This window comes from Elephantulus edwardii, unplaced genomic scaffold, assembly GCF_000299155.1.
Source record: "Elephantulus edwardii isolate Elephantulus edwardi_28Jun2011 unplaced genomic scaffold, EleEdw1.0 scaffold00313, whole genome shotgun sequence".
NCBI classification, from domain to species: Eukaryota; Metazoa; Chordata; class Mammalia; order Macroscelidea; family Macroscelididae; genus Elephantulus; species Elephantulus edwardii.
Window position 1 is genome coordinate 343,154 of NW_006400063.1, and position 19,677 is coordinate 362,830.

General features: G+C 36.0%; 1 protein-coding gene across 1 annotated transcript in view; it reads right to left on the reverse strand.

Moving 5' to 3' along the window:
• Nucleotides 1–19,677, reverse strand: part of SNTG1 (syntrophin, gamma 1) — a 481,189-nt gene that overhangs the window by 283,420 nt on the left and 178,092 nt on the right. The window contains exon 9 of the mRNA XM_006901168.1: nucleotides 7,112–7,242. Within this exon, the coding sequence (XP_006901230.1) occupies nucleotides 7,112–7,242 (131 nt within the window). The remainder of the gene's footprint in view (nucleotides 1–7,111; nucleotides 7,243–19,677) is intronic.

Genomic DNA, 19,677 nt, shown 5'->3' on the forward strand with positions numbered 1-19,677 from the left:
GTGCGATTGGCACAGGACAGAGCGGAGTTTAGGGCTGTTGTACATAGGGTCGCTATGAGTCGCAGGCGACTCGACGGCACATAACAACAACAACAACATCTTCTTTTGATACTTCTTGAATCATTCAAAATTTTGCCCATAGAATCCTTCAGTGTTGCAACATAAGGCTTGAATGTGTTCAAGATGTGGCAAAGGTGTGATTGATCCAAGCCTTGGCCTTTTCAATTGTTTCTTATGCAGCTGAAAGTTAGACAATGAATAAGGATGACAGAAGAAGAGCGAAAGCTTTTTAATTGTGATGTGAGAGAAGAGTCCTGAATATCTCACTGACTGTCAAAAGAACAAATAAGTCTGTTTTGGAAGAAGTTCAACGAGGGTAATCCTTAGAAGCAAAGATGGTGAAATTTTGTCTCACATATTTTGACATGTCAGAAAGGGCCAGTCCTTGGAGAAGAATATTATGCTGGGAAAGATGGAGGATCAGAGAAAAAGACAAAGATCCTCTCTCTACAAGATTGTAAAATGCAACCACTATGAAGACAGTTTGGCATTTCTTCAAAAAGTTGAACATAGAAACTCCATATGACCCAGCTAGTCTATTACTAGGAATATAAGGAAATGAGAAGTGAGAGACAAACAGAAACTGTACACCAATGTTCATAACAGTGTTATTTACCATCACAAGAACACAGAAATAGCCCAAATGTACAACCAGAACCAAACGGATTGAGAAATTGTGGTATATTCACACAACAGGATAGTATGCAGCACTCAGGAGGAATGAAAAACAGTATATTACTTGGGAGAGTCTGGAGAGCATTGTGCTGAAAGAACTAACATAGTCTCATAAGGACAAATGCTGTATCAGACCATTATTGTAAAAATAGAAGGATAACTACTAAAATATATATATGAGAACTTGAGGGGAGAAATGGTTGAGGATGGGTAAGAGCAAAACCACAGAACTTTGCTGGGTGGATGGAGGGAGGGAAGTAAACGGGATGGACCTTGCAGAAAGCCGGGGTAATAATCATGGGCAAGGTCCAATGGAGACTAGAACGTAATGCATAAGAATGATTTTATGAAACACAATGTGGATGAAGAATAGCGTGAAACACAAGATATACTAACTTTGTAAACAAATCAATTAAAATATTTTTTTTAAATTACACACGTGAATGCTCATAGTACCTGTATTTATAATAGCCAAAAGGTGCAAACTAACCTAGGTGTCTTTCAATAGGTAATGATTATACAAACTACGGTATTTCCATGTCACAAAATATTATTCAGTTATAATAAAAATAAACTATTGATACATCTTAAAAAAAGATCCTTAACAATATGGACAATAACTATGCAAATAGGCTGGAGAATACAAGAGATCATGAGGACAACATAGTCTAGGGCAAGGTGTGTATTTATCTATTCACTGAGTTGCTATGAGTAGTAGTTAACTCAGTGGCACCAGACAACAAAAAGAAGAAAAACAATTTGATAATTTATCCTTTGGAAGAATCCACTTCTTAACAACATGCATCTGGAAACTTTATGAACTTTGATAAATGTCAATAGTTGTAGAGGGGTTTCAGGCCTTTTGTTCATAGGGTCACTAAGAGTCATGCTCGACTAGAAGGTAATCAATAACAACAACAACAATCCAAAGGACCAAGTATTGTGTTACAATAAACCTCATAATGACCAGTGTTATTTTAAGTTACACAAAACAGATGCCATAGTGTCCTCATACTCATCAATTGTTAGGAGAGTGTCCTCATACTCATCAATTGTTAAGAGATTTGCTTGTAGGATGCCCTGGATGATGTAAATGATTAATGCACTTTGTGCAAAACAAATAGGTTGGCAATTGAATCTTCCTAGATTTATGTCTTAAAAGAAAAGTCCTTAACTGTATAAACGAAGTATTAAAGTCATAGGTAACTCCATGGATTCCAGTTCCATTTTGAAACATGAGGTCACCATGAGTCTGAGTCAACTTGATGACACTGGTTTACTGGTTAGTCTCTTGACAGAAACAGTGCCATTATAACTAGCAGCCTGAACCAAGACGTGTATGTATGTGTCTATAATTTTAACAAAAGTTTACAGAAAAGTTGAATTTTCATTCATTCATTGTTACAATTTTTTTTTTCTTTCTCTCTTCCTCCTCCCCCATTCACTTTGCAATGCACCTCTTATTCTGAACTGTTGTCTTATATATAATGCCTAATCACATATTCCATGGGGGCGGGGGAACTAGGAAAAGAGTGGATAGATAGTGAACACTCCAAGACAATATTTACTTACAAATGGGTTTGTGTTTTGTTTTTGTTTTTGTTTTTTTAGGACTCTCTAGAAGCAGAAGGTAAATAAAAACAAACACAACTCACTGACCTCTAATCAGTTCTAATGGTAGGTTTTGAGTCTATAAATCCTAATCAGAAGAGACTGTCTCATATTTCTACTTTGGAGGTGCTAGGGAATTCAAACTACCAAAGCTTTGGCTAGTATCTGAACAGACAAGGCACTAAACCACCAGAACTCCTTAGAATGTAAAGCAATGCCTATTGTTTTACAGGGAATTCTGGAGGCCTAGGGAATAGACAGGCGTGCTGCTAAATCAAAGGTGGTACCAGTTTGATTTTACCAGTGGCTCTGCAGAAAAAAGATAGGGAACCCCATTTTATGCATTTTACAGCCTCTGAAAACCTACTGTAGCATCATCTATTGCCCCTGTCTGTTTGCCAGCAGGGAGCAGGGACACCCTGACTGCAGTAAGAGTGATGGAAACACCCCACTATGCAGAGAGCCAAACTCAACTTTATTTGCAGTGTATTTTATACAGGCTAGTAAACAGTAAGAGGGGATGGGGTGGATTTGTAGATGTGGAGTATGTGGATTGGGCAGGAGAACCTTAGCCCAGTGAAGACCACTCTTAGCTCAACAGATGCAGTAGCCATCTTCCTTGGTGGTGAGTTTTCTCAAGTCTGCACAGTCAAACACAGGAAAGCTTTCTCTATTCTATAGTAAGCGTTGATGAAACAGATATGCTTGCAATTATCTGGAGCTAGGCGATCTGGCCCGGCCAGAAGCCTTTTCCTCCTCCCCAATATTTCCCTACAATCTATGAGTTGGTTCTGATTTGAAGACAGTAAGGTTTTGTGATGGGCTTTTTGTTTGGTTTTTGTTGTTGTTATTTTAGACAGTAAGTTTTGCATTTGGATACTGTTGTCTAAGGAGCTCTGGTACAGTGTGTAGGTGTTTAGTCACTCTGTAAGAAAAATGTGGAATTCTGTATCTATAGATTATAACCTAGAAAATCTTCTGAGGACATTCTACTCTGCCTTCTAGGGTCATTTTAAGTTAGATTATATTATTTTCTGGTATTTTCTGTTGCAGCCAAGATTGATCTAACATTAGCAATGATGATCCTAATGCCACAGCCTCTTCTGAATTCAAGTTGAATTTCTAACAGTCCACTGTACATGTACTGTTTTAGCAATTTTTTAAGGACTTTGGTGGTTTTATTCCCTAATCTTACTTAGAAATTCAGACCCTTTTGTGACAATGTGCATTTCTGCATACTAGACTGCTTTTCCAAATGGTGGTAAACTTAATTTTAACTTTCTACTATTTCAGCTTCTGCTGGCTTGCCCAACACCTCATTTCCATTCTCCAACTTCCTTTTCTTCTAGGTTAAACATGCAATCTCATCATTTTTTTATGTTTCTTCAGTATGTGGCTCCTCCTGGCTAAGGGCTTCCCATCATCTGTGTTCATTATGCTCCTTTTTTTGCATGACAGGCAAATATTTCAAGGTCTTTGGCAAAGTTTTCACACTGTCAAAAAGTCAACTCTGAAATCATTGCAGTGGTTTGTTTGCTGAACTGTATCTCCTTGCCAGCAGTGACTTCATCATAAAGTCAACCAGTGGTGTAGTGAACTGTTGTCTTTTGCCACGGCTTGTTGAAGAAATGCTGCTGCCTTTCAGCCTCCATGTCTTCCATCACAGCAGGCCCGCCTGAGCAAACAGAGAACTCTAGCCATGTGTAATAATCTTCAGCAACATTTACTAACACATATAATCAGGATGTTGTTTGATAATTTCCATGTTATATGATATCATCATTTTTTTGTGAATGGGAAATATGATTCCCTTCCAGTCAATTTGATAAAAAGAATAAACAAGTCTATCTTGATGGAAGTGCCACCATGTTGCTGCCTAGAGGAAAAGATGATAAAACTTTATCTCATATAGTTAGGGCATGTTGTCAGAAAGGATTATTCTAGGAAGAAGACAACATGTTAGGAAAATTATAGAATAAGAAAAAAAAGAACATAAGATCCTCAACAAAATTCATTGATAAAATAACTGTGTAACAATGGGCTCAAGTATAGAGGCGATAGGAGGATGGTACATGACAGAGCCTGGTTCAGATCTCTTATTCATAGAATTGCAATGAATCATAGCCAACTTGAGGGCACTTAACAACAACAATGATTATGGAAGAATGAAAAAAAAAATCAGTATCTTTGAACTGTGATGTTGTCGAGGACTGAATATATATGAACTACAAAAAAAAAAATCCCAAATATGTTGATAGAAATGCAACCAGAGTGCTCCTAAGAGGAGCGATTTGTTTCACTTATTTTGGGGGGTATATTTTCTAGAAGAAATAGTCCTTACAGAGAGACATCATGCACAGGAAGTTAGAGGTTTGATGAAAGAGGAAGACTCTAAATGTGATGAATGACTACCACCATGAGCTTGAGATTGTAAGGATTTTACAATATAAGTAGAACAGGGTTCATACCTTTTGTTCATAGGGTCACCATAAGTCATATTAGACTTGGCAGCAACTAACAACAACCTGAGTTTTAATCAGCTGGAGGACAATAAATTTTGAATTTATTTTAATTATTTTCCAATACCTGTTGAGTTGAATGACATGGGTCATTTACAATGATTAATAGAGTACATACAAATAAGTCAACTCGAATGAATATCATGAGCTTTTTTATTAAGGTGTGTTTTAGTTAGAGAGAAAGGATGCTGAAATGTCAAATATCAATGACATTAAATACATGCCTTTGTCTTCTTTTTTCTTTTACTTTATTTTTTTAAACGTATGTGGTCACTATGAGTCCTCTATGACTCAACAGCACTTAACAACGACAACAACATAGAGAGAATTCTGCTGGCCTAGTTGGCAGAAAGTGATGCTACCAAGCCCAGAGTGGGTGCTTTTAATCTGCAGCATTTGGCCTGGTTTTAATTGTTTTTGGCCAAACATTCTCCTAAGCAATATAGCATTGGTCTGTCCATTTGCTGTACAGAGGTTACTTGGGGTTGCTGTGATGCTAAAATTGTGACACTGATGTATCAAATGTGATAATGGTTATCCATGGTGCGGTTTTTTGGTGGAGCCCCCTGATTAAAACAAGGTTGGAAGCAGGAGTGGCATCCACTTCCATTTAGCTTGTCTCCGGAATCTCTATGAACTTGGAGAAGTGATGAAAGTTATACAAGTGTTTAGGTCTTTCATTCATAGGGCTGCTCTGAGTCACCTACAACTCAATAGCACTTGACAACAACATGTAGTTGCATGTGTAGAAATGTCCACCTAAGTAATTACTTAAGGGAAAAAAGGATTCCTTGGTTGAATTTTTTGTTGTTGTTGCTGCATAGCATAGAGTCAGAACCAACCCATAGATGACTCTCCAGTGGGTTTTCAGAGGCAGCTAGTCACATGGGATTAGAATGCTCATCCTGCTGTGTGCCATCGCAATTGCAGCACAGGTTCTTGCCACCAGACCAATGAAATGATTCCTTATATTTCTGCATTTTAGCGCATTTGAGTGCAATGACAGCTTTTAGCAACTATATTAATTATACTCAGATATTACTGTGAGGGGACAGCACGGAACCCTGTTTTGGGTGTCCAGGAGAGACCTCCACCACCCCCGAAAGCCTAACCCTAATTCAACCTTGAACGGAACTCATTAACTCCAGAAGCAGTCACTGGGCCATAGAAATTCTTAGTTTTAGAAGCAGAGTAAACCCAAAGGCTCTGGGAAGTCTCATGAGGTCAGCCTCTTATCAGATTAAAAGGAACAATTAACCGTGGTTATGTGAAGCCGGAAAGCAGTGTACATAGCACATGGAGGGCAGAGGCGGCCAAAATAAGACCGCCAATCAGAAGTCCACCCACATGACTGAGTTCCCCAACCACCAACCATGTTCCCAATTCTCGCACTCTCGCTCACTTGTGCAGGATCTCGAGACAAAGGGGAGAAGGCCTCCATATGCAGAATACTTAATGTACAGTAGAAAAGCATTCTTTGTTCTTACATACACTAACAAATTCCTTTTGGGGCACTACCATGGGCACAACAACTGCTAAAAAAGCAGTTACAAATAAAGAATAATCCAAATGAATTTGGTTGTAATTTCGGTTCAATACAGAGTTTGTTATTCAGTCCCAGGCCTGTGTTGGAAACCCCAACTCTTTGCACACAGCTAGAGTCTGGGTTCAGCCTAATTCGGTGTCAGGAAACCCGGAACTAGGTAGATGGCAGGACTATGATAAAATTCATTAAATAAATTACATACTTAATGAAATAAAAGACATACATATGTTAAAATAATAAATAAATAAGATAACATTTGAAAAAAACTAATGAAATTTATAAATCCTTATCAAAACTTATCAAAATAAAAAAGACAAAAAAATTTTTGAAGAATAGCTAGGAGCCTAGCACTAGTAATCCTATTCTTAATAGAAAAATAAAAATATTATAGACAACTTTTTGGAAACATGTTTTATAATTAAATGAAATATAAATTCCCTAGACATAAAAGCAACCTACTAAAAATTAAGACAAGAAGAAACACAAAGCTTGGACTGTATTTACTGAAAACATTGACCCCACTAGAATAAAATAGTAGTAAACTCAGGGTTTGTGTGTTGTAGTAATTTATACTCTATTTTGCTATTATTTTCTAGTTCTTTCTATTATCAGGAAGGTGCTAAAAAGAAGAATCTTAAGCTGAAAGCTGAAATTTTACTTTTTCAATAATAAAAATCAGAATTAATGAACTTAAACTCACCGACTCAAGTCTGTCCCAGGGACATACTGAGAGAATCGCGAGTGAAGAAGTGGAATCAGTCTCAGGTCACACCATCGCTTTTCCCATCTCAAGCCTGGTGATGTTGGCCATGATGAGCATGATAAAGTGTCCTCAAATGAATACAAACATTCAAAATTATTTTTTTTTCTTCTGTGTTTTGGATTTCTTTGATTTTTCTGTTTGGAGAATATATTCTCTTATTTTAGATGATTAAAAGGCTAAACTAGTATTTAAACACTAAACTAAATAGTATTTGTTAAATTCTTCATTAGTGGAGTTGTCAAAGGAGGTAAGGAAGAATCACAAAGATAATAATAATTATAATGAAAGGAGAAAATAAAAATTATGAAATAATTAATTAAATAATTGGAAGGATGAGGCAAAACTGTAACCTAAATGAACTAAAAAGTGACAAAAACTATAAACAAATAATTAGTTCATTCAATTAGGCAATACATTTTTAGTACCTTTAGAGTGTTATTTTTAATATTTCAGGTTTATCAGTAACTGCTGTAAATATTTTAGGATGGAATTACTATACTTATTAAAATGAGTTTTAAAAGTTCTTCCAGGAAGTCTTTGACCATTATTTTAATATATATAAAAGATTTACATTATTATAATGTCATGTTTACAAAATGGACATTTATAGGAAATAGAAGTATGGTTTAGAATTACAAATTACCATGAATTGGAAATAAAAATACACTTTTGTAGGTTTTGAAAACTATGAGGTTAAAACTTTCTAGTTTTATTAACGTATTGTTCATCTCTAGCATGCCTAATGATTTCTATTTTGACAGATGAATATTATTATTATGTAGCTATTTCTCTGATACTCTAGAATATTAAGTTAATATAACTAATAGTACATTCTCTATAAGAAAGTCAAATAAATGACTTCTGAGTTCATTGCAGAAATTTCAAATTCAGTAACTCTCTACAACTAATAGGACATTTACATGGTTTGACACAATCCAAAAGCACAAATTTAATGTCTTTGGAGAGCCAAAATAAATTATTCTGCCAAAATAAGTTAAAACTCAATTTCTAACAATGACTCTCCTAGCCCTGCACTCCATAAGTGATGGACAGCCAGCTGTCAGTGATCCCAACTAAAGCATCTTAAATTTTATTAGAAGATTTGCCTTCATGTTTTGAAGACATACCTTTGAGTAACATTTGAGCTTTGATTTGATATTGAGTCCTACTTCTGTAATTGTTTTAGCAGCATGGTTAAAATTTCTCTGAGACTCCAAGAGGTCAAATACTGTTAGCATTTGCATTTCCAATTTAAAATATGTCAAGTGTCAGTTTCACTAGGAAATTACTGACATTGACTTCTCTCCATTAATTTTTGAGGGATGATGTTACAAGATGCTACTATCTTAGCTCTATTAAGGTGCCTTTTATTAAACATTAAGTTACCCAAAATGATTTAGGAAAACATTCTTTTTACTATGAGCTGAATGGAATTTTTGGGTTTGTTTTGGGTTTTTTTTTACAGTATTATGTTGTCAAAGACAATGTTTGTCCATTAGATCCTTAGAACACCTTAGAAGAGCTGGAAGAAGTGATGAGTTCCCTGTCATGGTCATGACAAAAAGTTTTGATTCCTATCATATTTTTAGCACAGGAGAAAATTGCTTATAAGATGTATATGGTGATGGCACAGGCACACACCTAAGTTTCACATTAATCTTCCATGGGTTTTGGTCATATGTTATACTGGTGATAAAATTGCACAGAGTTGATTAGAAGAGAGTACAAAAAAGAGACAGTTGGCATTGTGCTCCAAAACTTTCACTGTTCCTTGTCCCTGACTACTCTTTCCAAACAGGATTAAGTAAATCTATTTAAACTGTATTTGCCTTATTTTCATATATAAAAATGTTGGTTATTGTTGACTGCCATCAATTCGAGACCGACCCATAGCTAACTCTCCAAAGGGTTTTCATAGGCAGTAAATTGCACTGGAGTAGATTGCCCATCCTTCTGTGAAGCAGCTGGTGGATTAGACCATGTGCCTTTGGGGTTGTAGCACAGTTTTTTACCACTGAGCCAAGAGGACTCCCTAAAATATGATAGTAATAGTAACTATCAGTAAGATAGTACGGAAAGATTTTGGGAACAGAATCTAACATTCAACTTCAAGCTAACACAGGATGATTGAATACTGGGATTATTGTTTGTTTTTATGTAATGTAGAGTCAGAACTGACCCATAGTTGACCCTCTGGTGGGTGTTCAGAGGCAGTTAATAGCATGGGAGGAGATTGTCCATCCTTCTCCTAAGGAACAGCTGATGGCCTGAAACCATGTGCCTTCCAGATTGCAGTGAAATCTTGACACTAGGCAACCAAAGCTGTTATTATAGTATGAAAGAAAGAAACTACTTTTGGCACAGTATCTAACATTGAACTTCATGCTAACAAAGGATGATTTAAATATTGGTAATAATTGTTAGTAAAAATGGCAATGTAATTTCCTAAAGTGAAAAATACCTTAATTAATGGACAAAATTTTTGCAAACACAGAACTTCTGGTCAGATACTTCATAATGCTACTCTTGCAGATACTATTAACAATGGTCATTCTGGTTTGCTAAACTAAGTCCTTAAATGAATTAACCAAAACTTCTCACATTTTTTTATCTTATTTTTCTCAGCACAAAACTGAATCCTACATGTGGGATGCAGCGCAAACATCTACAGTTGAGGAATTCTACAGCAGTTAAACTAGTCTTTCAGTCAGTACGAGGCAGTGCCAGGATTCTTGATTTCAGAGCCAAAACTCACAGCACATTTAACATTCACAATCAGATTTATTACAATAAAAAAGAGTAATTTAGAGATTTTTGTCTTCATTACATCACATTTTTCTATGTAGCTTGTCAAATTAATCTTTCAAACAAGGAAATAGTAACTGCTCTCACATTTTTTGTTTCATAGGTAAATAAGACAGAAAATTAAAGAAAACATAAAGGAAATATGCAGTGAAAAGGGGGCAACTAGCAAATCATATTAATGAAATATAGTAATCAAGAATAGATGACTATGATAAATTTTATAACATATTCATATCATTGATCTTCAGATATGAAAATATGTATAGTCTTTTATATGACCTTGATGTAGTTCACTGATTTGACAGATTTATATAGAAAAGTTGTAAATATGTCACTTTCTATTATGTTCTTTCCTCATAAGAAATAATCTCTCTCAATTATTATACTAATCAATGTCAATGTATTTCATTTGACTGAACTTTTGTTTAAAATGGAATACTTAATATCTTTGAAAGATTATTTTTTCTCTACTAATTTTAATTTTGGAAATAGAAGAATAATTGTCTCCCCCCTCCCTTTTTATGGAGGCCTGGTGGAAAAATGTGTTATGAGTTGGGATGCTAGCCCAGAAGTTATTGGTTCAACTCTACCAAATGCTTCAAGAAAGAGAAACAGTCTCCTTCCATAAAAGTTTATAGCTTTGGAAACTTTATGGAGGGTTCCTGTGAATCCAAATCAGCCTGACAATAGCAGATTGGGTTTTTATCATAAAATAGTAAAAATAATCCAAAAGTTATTTTTAATGTATACAAATGATAAAATGAGAGCAATAACAATTTTTAAGAGCTTTAGTTCTCAATTTTATTTCTTATAATAGTAACAGTGACATTACAAAAAACCACATGTACATATTTTTATTTATAATTTCTTCCCCCTCACCCTCTGAAAACGTAACACAATTCAAGGCAAATTGCAACACAATGGCCTTGAGAACTACGTAGAAGACAAAATGCTGATTTCTATTTCTTAAGGATTTGCCAAACAAAATATAAATTAGACATATACTGATAAGAATAATGTTTTTCATAGTCTGAGTTGCTGATTATCTAAATTAGACTCAGCTGGTGAGTACAATGCAAGCTAATTTTCCTCATCAAGAGAATAAATTAAGAAGCCTACTCTGGGGTTCAAAATTCTGTGCTATGAATAATAAATCATGTGGCTCTTGTATACTCTAAAATTGATAAGCTTAGTCTTATAGACGTGTCTTTACTAACAGTGTCAACCATGGTAAACTTATTTCAGTAGAGAATTCAGACTAAGACAAACTAGAGATCGGGACTGATGACTTACTTCATAAGTATCCGGCCTATGATAATATTAGACTAGCAGTGGAACATTGTTAATGTTGAAGCTGAGCCTCCCTAGTTAGAAGGTAGTCAAAATACAGGTGGGAAGGGTAGAGCCTAATTAATTACATGGTTCAAGTTCTTATCTAATGAAGGTTTATGTGACTTATTCACTGAAAATACTTTTTAAAAATATTAATAGCAATTATGATGCAGTCCATATAGAGCTGTGGTAGCCCAAAGGTGGCATCTCTCTGATGGTTAGGATCTATTAACTGCTCTTTGAGAGAAAAATACGAAATTTCATCTCATGCAATTTAACAGATTCCTGAAAACCTACCAGAGTGAGCTATGAGGGCACTGACTCCATGCCATTGAGTTGAGTTGAGCTATATACATAGACCTGGCCAGATGGAATGCACAGTAATCAAATTCCCTACATCTGTGGAATGAGATGAAGAAGCCCAAGATCATCATTTATAACAAAGCTAGTGATTGACTACGCAAAAGCTATCAACTGCTAGTATGTAAATTCAGGTTGAAACTGAAGACAACCAAAAAAAACCCAAAAACACCCAAAACAAAAAACAAACAAAAACACCACAAGAGCCAAAATACAAACTTTAATATACATTGCTTGAATTAGATACTATCTTGAGATAGTATTTTATTTGCTGCATTCTTCACTAATGTTAGAAGATCAGCTAAGTTGTGGGAGGACATCATATGTGAAGGAACAAAAAAGTCATTAAAAATTACCAAGAAAGAGAGAAAACACCAAAATATGTGTCAGAAAAAGACTTTGAAAGTTGTTGCAGAATGTGGAAAAGCTAAAGTGAATGGAAGAAACAATGATATAAGAACAGAAGATTCAAAGGCGCTTCCAGAAGACAAAGAAAGTCATTATAATGAAGCATGCAATTATCTGGAATTGAAAGCCTACTCGGGGTACCATGTATTAGGACACATCCTTCCTTCTCAGGGGTAAATCTAATTTGATGATGGGTCAGGAGAATACTGTTTTCTTAATTTAAAATTTCCTAATTTTATACATTTATAAGTAGGAATGCCCTCTACTTTTCACTGTAATGAAGTCCATTCAAGAGATGAGAAAGAAAATTGTGATAACATTGACTGCTAAGACACTACAATAAAATCACACATGCAGCAGATCTCTTATGTGACAACATATTCTATCCACTATTGGAAAATTCACTTAAGGCAAGCCTTCAAAATCTCTGGATGCTCTTATCTTTCTTCTGTACCTCTCCTTCATTGTCATCAAGTCAGACCTGATTCATAGCTGATCCTCTGGTGGATTTTTAGGAGGCTGTAAGTCTTAAGGAGGGAGATGGTGTAACTTTCTCCTGTGGAGCTTCTGGTAGATTCCAACCACTAGAGATGCCTTTTGAATTCACAGCCACCAGAGATACATTATTTCCTCTAGAAAACTTATTTCCCCGCTTCCCTCTTCTTTCACCTTACATGAGAGCTTATTTTATGCCATTATTGCTGTTGTGATCCAGTAAGTAGGGACCAATTTGTAACTGATCATCAGTGCATTTTCAGAGGTAGTCAACAAGTGAGTTGACTGACCATCTTTCTCCTACGGAGCAGTAGGTGGATTGGATCCACATGACTTTGAGTTAACAGTGCAATTCATTACAACCTGGATTTTAAACAGCTGGATTAAGAAATCATATTTCGTTCTACTTCAAATACCGAGAATAATACTTCCTATAGTGTAAGTTCTCAATAATTATGAATTAAAATAAAACTTACTGAGAAATATGATTGTTAATATAGTGCATTTAAACTAGCATATGCTGATAATATTCTTCTCTAAAATAGATATTTGTATTTTGACTGAAATATCTTCAAGAGAATGTTCAATATTAATGTTAAAAGAACTGAAGAACAAGTAACACTAGCAAAAAAAAGTACAACAATTTATTTTATATTTTATAGAATTACATATATTTGGAAGAGTGAGCTTATAGACTTACTGAGCAATTTTCTTTTTCCATCTAAGGTTTTACAAAGAGAACATTTTATCAACCAAATCAGTAGAGGCACAATTCCTAAAATTAATTTCTCAGGTTTGTATTAGAGTGATAGATAGAGCAAGGGTTTCTTTTTTTTTTTTTTAATTTAGGTTGTTTATTTTTTCATTTCAATGAACATCTACAGAGATTTTGGGATTCCATTCATTCATTGTTGCACCCTAAAAGGAGAAGAATGAGTTCTTTCCACTGAGACCACTCACTGTGATTTCACACCAGAGTGTTATAGAGGATCAAAGGGATAATTAGCATAACATTTCAAAGCAGCTCAGCCCTACCCTGAACTGAAGCTCCCCTGACTTAGTACAGAGCTAAGAAGGAAGTTCTTTTTTTTTGAGTAATTAATATCCACTGCAATCAAGTTAATTCCAACTCATAGTGACCCTCCATCAAGCTTCTGAGGCAGTAAAGCTGACTAAACGGAGGCAGTCTATATTTTTCTCTTGGAGCTACAGGGGATTTTTGAGCTGCCAGACATGAGCAACCTTTTGGTTAGCAATGAAACACATTATAGACCACCTAAGTTATTAGAGAAGGAGAAATCTTAGGGAAAGCCCTTAAGATGTAAAAAAGCAAGATGCAGGGGAAATGGAGGCTAGATATCTGAGTTATATTAAAGGATGACTAAAATAAGTCAGACATGGTGATTAAAATGGCTCTTACAGTTGACCTTTCTCTGCAGTTAGGCCCAGTTGAGTGAGTAGAGTGACCTGAATTGCAAAGCAGGCCCAAGGTTTTCAGAGAAAGTTGAGCTGTGTGCTTGATCACTGGTCCCTACAGCACCTGGTATGGTTCAATCAAGCTCTTTAAAGAAGACTAGTTGTTGTTGTTGTTGTTGTTGTTGTTAGGGACCGTAGAGTTGAATAGGACTCACAGTGACTCTGTATACAACAAACCTGAATCCTGTCCTATTATGTGTCATCCTTATCATCTCTGATATGCTTAAGCCCATTGCTGCTATTCACTATGTCAAATAATCACATTTAGGGTCTTCTTCTCTTTTGCTAACCCTCCACATTTCCAAGCATGATATCCCTTTCCAAGGAGTAGCCCCTCTTAGCAACATGTCCAAACTAAGAGAAATGAAGCTTCTCCATCATTGCCTCCAAGGAGCATTGTTGTTGTTAAGCACAGTCAAGTCAAGTACAACTCATAGTGACTCCATGAATAGCCATTCTGAGACCTATCCTGTGTCATCCTCGTCATCTCTGAGACACTTGAGCCACTGCTGAAGTCACAGTATCAATCTATCTTGTTGAATCTTCCTTTCCTTCACTGATCCTCCATCTTTCCAAGCATGATGCTCCTTCCTAGATATAGCCTTACCTACCTACATGTCCAAAGTATGAAAGATTAAGCTTGATCCTCCATTCCTCCAAGGAGCACTATCTGCATCCTTTCCAGGACATATCTGCATTTTGTTTTGTTTTGTCTTGTTTCAGTTCATGGGATATTCAGTACTCTTCTCCAAAACCACAAGAAAAAGGCATTGATTCTTCTTCTGTCATCTTTATTCATAGTCTAGCTCTCTGATGCATAGCAAGTGATTGAAAAAACCATGGCCTGAATCAGACACATCTGAGTCTTCAGACTGACATCATTGCCCTTCAGTATTTTGGGAAGATCCCAGACTAGAGATTTGCCCAATGCCATAAGTCTCCTGATTTCCTGACTGCTGATACCAAGGGTGTTTATTGTTGATTCAAGAAAAATTAAATCATTAACAACTTCAATCTTTTATCCCTCTATTGTCATTTTGACTGTTGGGACTGTAGAGAGGATCTTTGTCTTGATGTTGAGCTGTAATCCATACTGATGGGGGTAGTCTTTGATCTTCTTCAGAAAATGTTGCATATCCTCCTCACTTTCAACAAGCAAAGTTGTGTTATCAGCATAACACAGATTGTTGATGAGTCCACCTACCTCCAGTCCTGATGCCACACTTTTCTACACAGAATCTGTCTTTGTGAATTATTCATTCAGCATACAGATTGAAGAAAGAATACAACCCTGATGCACACCCATTCTGATCTGAAACCAAGCAGTGTTCCCTTGTTCTGTTCACACTACGATCTCTTGGTCTATGTACAGATTCTGTACGAGCAAAATCAAGTCTTCTGGGATTCTCATTCTTCTCAATGGATCCACAATTTGTTATGATCCATGCAATCAAACACCCTTGCATAGTCAATTAAATACATTCTTCTGGTATTCTCTGTTTGCAGCCAGGATCCATCTCACATCAGTAATGATATCCTTGGTACCATGGCCTTTTCTAAAACCAGTTTTTACTTCAAAAAGTTCTTTGTCAGTGTACTATTCTAGCTGCTTTCGAATTATATTCAACAACATTTTACTTGCATGAGATAGTAATGATATTATCAGATAGTTTCCACATTTTGTTGGATTACCCTTTTGGGGATCTCTTCTAGTCAGTCAGGCAGGTAGCTCTCCTCCAAATTTGCTATCATAGACTGGTGAGCACATACAGGGCTGCATCTATTATTTAAAATATGTTAACTGGTAATCCATCAATTTTAGGGTCACTATTTTTTGCCTGTGTTCCTCAGTGCTGCCTAAGCTTCATCTTTGATCACCAATGGCCCCTATTAATATGCTGCTTCCTGAAATTTTCTCTGCCAGCCAATTCTTTCTGGCATAGCAATTCTGTGTACTCCTTTCATCTTCTTTTGATGCACTGTTGTTGTTGTTCACTATGATCTAGTTGGAATCAACCCATAGTTGTCCCAGGTTTTCAGAGGTTATTAATCACAGAGAAGATTGCCCATCCATCTCCTCCATTAAACTGATGGCATTAGAGGAACATAACAAGAAATAAAAATCAGCTGAGAATGAAGAATTTCTAGACTGTGAGATGGGGAGGATAGCAAGACCATTATTGCAACAGGAGGTTTGGACTGTGGGATTCAGAATAGAGCTATTGGTAAAGAACCAGTTAGTGGCCATGTGATTTCTACTATGTATACACAGAGTCTGAAAAGGTATTAATATTTCATTTAACTAGCTTTTCAATCCATATCAATATTTTTCTCCTATAGAATAAAAATAGTCATGTCATCTTCAGTATGCTTAAATTTGAAGAAAGATTTCTTTTTAAAAATGGTTTATTTTATTTCATTTAATTACAGTTTTATTTTAAGTTCTTAAGAGACAGGATATGTTAACATACTTCAAGAGGAACTAAGGCAGGAGAAAATTTGAATTGAAGGAACTCTGGGGGTTTAGTGCATAGGGAGTTCTACTGCTAACTCAAAGGGGGTACCTCTCTGTCACTTTGAATCCATAAGTAGATTCTCAGGTGAAAAGTGGATAATCTCCTCCCCTGTGATTTACAGTCTTTGAAAACCCTCTGGGAGTTCAGCAAGGAGTCTCTTCGGATTCACAGTCAATGACATTGAAAGTTTTGATACTTTAATTTCTGTCTTGGTGAAAAATACTTAATATACAGACTTAAAATATTTGTTGTGGAAGTTCAAAGACCACAACCTTCAAAATGTATTACATCTTAACATTAAAAAAGAAAACTCACCACTGGGGCAATAGACAACATAATGATAGATGGAGAAAATACTGAAATTATAAAAAATTTCATCTTCCTTGAATCCAGAGAGAACATTCATGGTACCAGGAGTCAAGAAATCAAAATACATATTACATTGGGAAAATGTGCTGTCAAAAATCTCTCCAAAGTGCTTAAAAACAATCATGTCAATTTAAAGACCAAGTTACAGCTGATTTAAGACATGGTCTTTTAAATTACTTCCTCTGACACTGTTGGGCAGTGAATAAGGATAATAGGAATATCTATGCCTTTTAACTGTGCTAGAAAAGAGCACCAACTACCTATGGATTGTTAAAAGAACAAATGTCTTGGAGAAAGTATGCAACCAGTATGCTCCATGGAGGCAAGGATAGTGAAACTTCATCTCACATACTTTGAACATGTTTTTAGGAGGGGTCAATCCTTGGAAAAGGACATCAAGTTTTGAAAGGTGGAGACAAAGACCCTCAACAAGATGAATTGACACAATGACTTTGTCAATAGACTCTAGTCTATCTAGAGATGGTTAAGATGATCATGATAGGGCTAGATTCAGACCATTGTTCATAGGGTCACTATGAGTTGTAGTCAACTTGACGTCACTTAACAACAAAATGGAGTTCCAAAAGAATAAACAAATCTGTCTTGAAGGAAGTGCTGCCAGGGTTCTCCTTGAGGCAAGGATTGTGAAAGTATACTTTGTGCACATATACTTTGTGCATGTTGTTAGAAGCTTTGGGAATAAAATATCCCTCTTGGAAATGTTGCTGTTGTTGTTATGTGCCATCGAGTCATTTGCGACTCATAGTGACAATATGTACAACAGCCCTAAACCCTACTCTGTCCTGTGCCAATTGCATGGCCTCTGACACACCCATCCCGAGTACCCCAGTCACTGAATCAATCCACCTCATAGAGGGTCTTCCCCTCCTGCACTGTCCCTCCACCCTCCCAAGCATGATGTCCCTCTCCACCAACCTGTCTCTCCTTACAACATGTCCAAAGTACGTCAGACGAAGCCCCAGTATTTTTGCCTCCAAGGAGTAGCCTGGTTTAACCCTCTCCAGGATGAATCTGTTTGTTTTCTTGCAGTCCATGGTTTATTCAATACTTTTCTCCAACATCACAGTTCAAAGGCATCAATTCTCCTTCTGTCTTCCCTAGTCATTGTCCAACTCTCTGATGCATAACAAGTGATTGCAAAGACCATGGCCTGTATCAGGCACACCTTAATCTCCAGAGAGACACCGTTGCTCTTGAGTACTTCAGTTGTAAGCAGACACTAGATTGGAACATGGAATATGAGGACCACGAATGTAGAAAAATTAGAAATTGTTAAGAAAGAAATGGAACGCTCAAATATTAACATACTAGACATTGGAGAGATGAGATGGACTGACATGGGGCATTTTGAGTCAGATGATCATATGATGTATTACTCCGGAGATGAAAAGGTGAGGAAAAATGGGGTTGCTTTCAAAATTAAAAAAGTATTTTCTAGATCCATCTTGAAGTACAACATTGTGAGTGATAGGATTATATCCATACACTTACAAGGAAGTCCAGTGAGCACCACTATCATTCAGATATATGCACCAACAACCAGAGCCAAAGAAGAAGAAATAGATGATTTCCATCAACTTTTACAGTCGGAGATCGATCAAACATGCAATCAAGATGCATTGATAATAATGGGTGACTGGAACGCAAAAGTTGGGAACAGAGAAGAAGAATCAGTAGTTGGAAAATATGCGCTTGGTGACAGAAATGAAGCTGGAGATAGAATGATTGAATTTTGTACAATCAATGACTTATTCATTGCAAAAACGCTTTATAATAAACATAAACGCAGGTTATACACATGGATTTAACCTAATGGTATGCATAGGAATCAGATCGATTACATCTGTGGAAAAAACTGCTTGAGAAGCTCAATATCAGCTGTTGGAAATGTAGAGGGCCAATGAAAGAGGCGAAGGACATCAATGAGATGAATAAACACAATGACTGCTGAAATGGGCCTGAATATTGCTGTAAAGATGGTAAGATAGGGTAGGATTTAGGTCTGTTTTAGGGTCTCTAAAGTTTATGTAAATATTACTTTATATTTGAATTAATGCTAATATTTATTCATTTATTCTTCAACTCACTATTTCCTGATATTGCCATATTCTAAGATAAAAAAATTTAACTACTCATTATGTTCAAGTCTGAACCCACTCATAGCTGACCCTCCATTGGATTTTCAGAGATTGTAAATTTCACGAGAGGAGACAGGCCATTATTCTCCCATGGAGCAATTAGTAGATTTGAATTGCCTGACTTCGAGTTGGACACACAACTTCTTACTCATCAGGCCTCCAAAGCTCTAAATGGTATCATTTCTGTAACAATCTGCTTTAGTCATAAAAAATAATTTTTTAAACATCATGAAACATAATAAATATAATTTATTTTTATTTTCTCACAACTCTTGGACTTCCTTAAAGTCTCTTTTTTAGGAGCAGAAAAGGTCTGGAATAACTGGCTGAGGAAAATTGCTGTAACAAATAAGATCCAAATGTAATATTTACCAGTCAGGCCTAAAGATACTCAAAACAGTAATTTAAAATGAAGTGCAAGAATTAGGAAACACATTTTATATGGAATATATGCAAGTTAGGAGAAGAAATTGTATTCCATGTGAACTCTAATAAATATATCAGTTAGAAAAATAAAACTGCTTGAAGTTAACCTCACTAATTTTCACTCTTCTAATATGTGAGAACACTGGATATTTGTTAG